This window comes from Sinocyclocheilus grahami, unplaced genomic scaffold (assembly GCF_001515645.1).
Source record: "Sinocyclocheilus grahami isolate Dianchi unplaced genomic scaffold, SAMN03320097.WGS_v1.1 scaffold1921.1, whole genome shotgun sequence".
NCBI lineage: Eukaryota > Metazoa > Chordata > Actinopteri > Cypriniformes > Cyprinidae > Sinocyclocheilus > Sinocyclocheilus grahami.
Window position 1 is genome coordinate 175,961 of NW_015507100.1, and position 6,122 is coordinate 182,082.

A 6,122-nucleotide genomic window follows, 5' to 3' on the forward strand; every position below is an offset into this window, starting at 1 on the left:
AAACTCCGCCGGGATCTCGCTCCTCCACCGGTGAGGAGTCCAAGGGCCGGTTCCGGGTGGTGAACTTCTTAAGCCCGTCTGACGCCGCGCCTGACGCGGGTGTGAACGGAGACACGGTGCGGAGCGAGGCGAGTCTGCATTCGTCCACCGGAGGTCTCAGCCACTTCTCGGACACGCACTCCAGCACGTATTACCTGCGGACCTTCGGGCACAACACCATCGACGCGGTGCCCAACATCGACTTCTACCGGCAGACGGAAGCTCCGCTCGGGGAGAAGCTCCTGCGCCCGTCGCTGTCGGAACTCCACGATGAACTCGACAAGGTTTGTGCTGAACACCTCTCGCCTGACGCTCTCAGTGATGTACTGTTATACCGTGTGGCTGTGGCTTATTTGTGCACATGCTGCTCGAGTTATAGGGAGCGGGGCATGTTGTCACACGATTTACTGGGTTCATTTTAAACTTATTGTCTACAAAATGAGATGAATTGTAAGAATATGAACGTTCTGTTTAATAACACAATAATACCTTTTAATAATAATACCAGTTTGAAATACTGTCCGAAATGAAAGCCATCACTTTCAAGACTAAAACCATTAAAAAAAAAGTTTCCTTACTTAATAAAGTAAGAAAGTAAACGTTAACTGAAATAAAATGAAATCAGTTAGTTACTAAAGCAACATTTCTCATTTTCATGTAACTTAACTTCAAAAAAACTTAAAACTTAAAAAAATTATTAAAGAAGATATATCAGGAATATATATATATATAAAATATACAAAATTAATAAAAATAACAAAAACGCATCACAAGATATACTAAAAGTAAAACAGAAAATACAAAAATAAAAACTAATTCAAAATATTAACAAATAGTAGGCTACATCAATGAAACACTGCTCTCAGAATATTTTAGATGTATGATATTTAAAGGGTTTCCAGCAATAATTAAAACTGTTAAACAATAAAATACAAAGCAATTCATGAGAATGCAAATGTGTAAAAGATAACTTCCAAAAATATCAAATCATATCCTATAATAACTAAACTAAAACTGAAATAAAGTAGGCGCCGATATACAGCAAAAAACGTAAAAAATACTAATGAAAATGACAAAAACACACAATAAAATTACTACAACTCTAACCTAAAATGAAAATGCAAAATGCAAAATACAAAAAGGAAAATACAAAAATGACCACTAATTCAAAATATTTCAAATAAATTATAATAGTATCTCAATGATAGCCTACAGTACAATAACAGCATTTTAAATGTGCATGTGTAAATGTAACTAAAATATCAAATCATCATTTTTGCTCACCGAATTCTGATTCAAAATGAATGAGTAATGATTGTTTGAAACCAACATACAAAACATGCACAGCTAGAGAACAAGCTTTTATAACTCAGACCTGAGCTCTCGTGCCTGTGACAACTAGCCCCGGTCTGATTTCCTGTATGAAGCCCATTGTGTCGTTCTCTCTGCAAGCACTTTATTATTTTAAAATGACATGCAGCATAAATGTGATATTAAAAGCTGTCATCAGATCATATTCAGATGTGTTATTGCAGTATGAGTGATGTGCGTTGCAGCTGATTCATCTGTATGTTTCTTGGTTGTAAGTTGAGTGACTCGTGTGACGTCAGACACACACACACACACACACACACACACACTTGTCCTCAGACAATAGTCTCTCTCACACACACACCCACTCCATGCAGCACCATGAGCGATCCGGGTCACGTCACAATGTCAGCGTGTGACCCGCACGTCTCTGTCAAAGACCCAGTGTCCCCCGAACATCACCGGACATGTCTGAGTCTGACAAAGCATGTGTGTTAACCAGGACTCACACAGTAAAACAGCTCAGCTCAGAGTTAGTCGCTGACTTAAGGCGAGACACTACAGGTGTCTACAGGTGTACACACACACCCACCCACACTCACACACACGCACACACACACACACACACTCACACACACACACACACACACACACACACACACACACACACACACTCACTCACTCACTCACACTCACTCACGCACACGCACACTCACACTCACTCACGCACACGCACACGCACACACACACTCACTCACTCACTCACGCACACGCACACACACACACAAAACCAGTGTGTTTTCATGCACTAGTCAGTTTTGAGATTTTGCTTCCATATCAAGTCTCTTCTTTCAGACTAATGGAAAGAAAGCACTTTTTTAAAAACATTTAAGTGTTTATTTCAAAGTGCTTCATCTATTTGCGTCTGTACACTGTAAAAAAAGTTACCGTGAATTTAACGGTAAAAAACTGTAAAAATGCTACGGTAAAAACCTGTTAAATGGTTAACGGTAAATCCCCCTACTATATACGGTGAAAAACTGTATTGGACGTTACATGTAATTTTACGGTAGCATACCGTTTTTGGAAGTGGAAAAGAATGTACAATTTACAGTGAATAACCGTAAATTGACATTCCCAGAATTCCCTGCGTTTGATGTTTTTTTGTTGAAATAACTATGTTTCTTCTTAGTTTTTTCTTCTCAGTTTTGTACATTAGGGTTGTGTGTTACACCTAATGTTGTTAAATGAATGTTTATTGTTTCATGTGTGTCAGCATGATGGTGTTTAGTGTTTGTGTGAATGACTTGTGCATCTTCTATATGTGTTATTATTTAAAAGCTGCTTGTGATGGGCTTTGGTTCATCATGTCAAAGCTACAAAACAGATTTCAGTACAGTATAGGTTGGTATATTAACATTATATCAGTTAATGAAATTACGGTATATACAGTGGGTACGGAAAGTATTCAGACCCCCTTAAATTTTTCACTCTTTGTTTTTCTTTTTTAATAAATCTGCAAAAATGTCAACAATTCTGTGTTTTTCTGTCAATATGGGGTGCTGTGTGTACAATTATGAGGAAAAAAAATTAACTTAAATGATTTTAGCAAATGGCTGCAATATAACAAAGAGTGAAAAATTTAAGGGGGTCTGAATACTTTCCGTACCAGCTGTAACTGTAAACTTAAGTTAAAACCGTAAAATGTAAAAACCGTAAAATTCTGGCAACCACAGCTGCCGTTTTTTTACCGTAAAATTTTACAGAATTTGTTTTACAGTGTAGATTTCAATCTTTAAAGAGTTTATTCTCTTACAAACACCAAACTTTACAGTTTTATTCCTCTCTATATTCTGAAGGTTTGTTCATATTTCATTCACACTGATTTATACAACATTTTACTCCTGAAAACATGGTGAAAATGTGTTTGCATTCTGTCTGTTGCCAGTATTTTCAGATTTATGGAGCGATAAAAAGAGAAACCCAAAAACCTTTCAATCTACTGTAAATCAAACAAGAATTATGAACCTGGCTTTATCCAATATTCAGATTTATGTGTTGGGAATGTATTCAAATTAATGCATATTTAATGAGATTGTGCCTCATTTGCATATTTAAACATTGCATTTCAGAAAACTTGTGATATAAAACTTAATGTGATTAATCAACTGGGGAAGTATGGTGAGATCTGTTAGTTAAAATGTTTAAAGTTTTGCCTTAAAGTTTGAAGCAAAATCAAAGTGGTGCCAAAGTCACAACCCGCTGTGAAGTCACACACACACACACACACACACACACACACACACACATAACACTAACGAACGCTGCTGCTGCTGCTGATGATTGTGTGCAGATACGATGCATGCTGAACATCTGGGGAGTGATGCTGTTCATCCGGATGTCGTGGATCGTGGGTCAGGCGGGCATCGGTAAGATAACTGACCAACAGAACTGAACCCAGATCAGAAGGAAAGGCCAGTCACAGACTGTGTTTTGTTGTGTTCCTGCAGCTCTGTCCTGCGCCGTCGTTCTCATGGCTATCGTGGTGACGTCCATCACTGGACTCTCAACATCAGCAATCGCCACCAACGGCTTCGTGCGCGGAGGTCAGTGTGTTATTATATTATATTTATAACCATAACTCTATTATGTAAGTTGGAGAGGTAGATACTTAACCCCTTAACTGCCATCCCCATTTTTGAAAATGCACGAGAAAGTGCACTATCCAAACTAAAATTATTATAATTCATGAACGCTTTTGAATACAGACCTAAGGTTGGTCTCTTTTTAAAGAAGACAATTAGCAGACTATTACAGAAGTGAAATCATTTAATAAAATGAAAGTATTAAAAAGTTATAGAAGTTTAAATTTACTGTAAAGAAAATGTGTTGTCCTATTTTTATTTTATTTTATATAAAATAAATATTTTTAAAAATAGTTAAAATTACAAAATTGCTATAAAATTAAAGCCATATGTCTACATAAGTTGTGTTCCAAATTTGAAGTTGATATTAAAAAAATTTAGGTTCATATGCAATTTTGTTTAGGCGTTATACCAGAAACAGCCACTGGGTGCCACCCAAACTCCACTGAACATATTCTTATGCATTTCTGTCACAAATCTATCAATTTCTCTCTCGTCTATCACAAAATATGGACTCTTGAGACTCAGACCTTTCCAACAATATGAATTTTGTCAAGATTAAAAAAAAGTTTTGATTCTAAAAGACAGCTAAAAGATTTTGAAATACCATTTCTATGGTAACGCAATGTCCGATTTCAGAATGGTTTTCACAGGATACATTTTGAGATTTTAAGCTTTCAAATGATATAAACTTATGATGATTAATAAAACATGAAATATGGAAAAAGGCAACGAAATAAAGATTTTTTGTGACAAAGGTCAGAACTCCTGTTATGATGTAGATTGTCATAGGCTGGTGCACTCTTGTCATAAATTAATATATTACTGTTCCTACATAATTTGTAAAATTGTAAAATATCTATTTAGGAGTCTTAGACCTTAGATGTATTTTTGAGGCTTGATTTTTTTAATGGAATCTACCTGAACAAATCATGAAAAATCTCCTAAATGATTTAATCTATGGCACAATGAATTTAATATTATTAGTCGAATGTTCTAATTTATTTTAAGTTGATTCTCAAATCTCTGTGATTTCGAGTAAGGCCTGTTAATTTTTTTAAATGAAAATTACAAGACCCATGATTTATTTTTCGAATAGCAAGAGAAGATATGTTAAGTTATTTTTTATTTTGTTCGAATATATATATATATATATATATATATATATAATTACATTTATCATGAACTTTATTTATTCTTTATGCATTTATTTAATTCTGGAAGGTTTTTTGAACGGTACATAGTCAATTTTATGATTAATATATATAATATATAATATATAAATATATAATATACATGCTAAAGTGTATGTGTGTATATATATATATATACATATATTACATGCATTTACACATTTTTACCATCAAATTGACTATTTACCATACATTGCTTCATGTATGTATTACTGTTTATTGGTAAGTTATTGATGCCAAAGCCAATGCATGTTAAAAAAGTATTCTGCTGATTTGCAAAAAAAAGGCCTTATATGACATAATTTGATGATGCTGAGTTCACAAATATCAATTTCCAACGCATGCAACATATCAATGTTAATGAGAGTTATTCTTCACTAACTGTGACTTCTGTTCTAATAGTTTTGGTTTGTGTCTGTGATTGGATGTGTTCAGGCGGGGCGTATTACCTGATCTCCAGGAGTTTGGGTCCAGAGTTTGGAGGATCCATCGGTCTGATCTTTGCCTTTGCCAATGCTGTCGCTGTGGCCATGTATGTTGTGGGTTTTGCAGAAACTGTCGTTGAACTTCTGGATGTGAGTATGAACGCAAAGGCCTTGGATGGAGGATGATGATGAAGAATGAGCATGACAGACTTGATGTTTCATCATCAGACTCATGCATTAGTGTTTTTGGTCATGCACTTAATTAATAAATGTATTTATTTTAGATGTGCATGCCTGCTGTGGTTGTTTGAGGGTGATGGACTGACATATAGCATGCATATTCATTCATAATGTAAACACACTGTGTTTATCAGAGTATAGACGCTCTCATGACGGACGAGATCAATGACATCAGGATCGTCGGCACGCTTACAGCCGTCTTACTGCTGGGCATCTCTGTCGCTGGAATGGAGTGGGAGGCAAAGGTCAGTATATTCCTACATTCACAT

General features: G+C 35.7%; 1 protein-coding gene across 1 annotated transcript in view; it reads left to right on the forward strand.

Annotated features, from left to right (window-relative positions):
* The window catches only part of LOC107573338 (solute carrier family 12 member 2-like), a 22,980-nt gene that overhangs the window by 2,434 nt on the left and 14,424 nt on the right, over positions 1–6,122 (forward strand). The window contains exons 2-6 of the mRNA XM_016259778.1: positions 36–323; positions 3,704–3,779; positions 3,861–3,956; positions 5,624–5,763; positions 5,988–6,098. Coding sequence (XP_016115264.1) covers positions 36–323; positions 3,704–3,779; positions 3,861–3,956; positions 5,624–5,763; positions 5,988–6,098 — 711 coding nt within the window. The remainder of the gene's footprint in view (positions 1–35; positions 324–3,703; positions 3,780–3,860; positions 3,957–5,623; positions 5,764–5,987; positions 6,099–6,122) is intronic.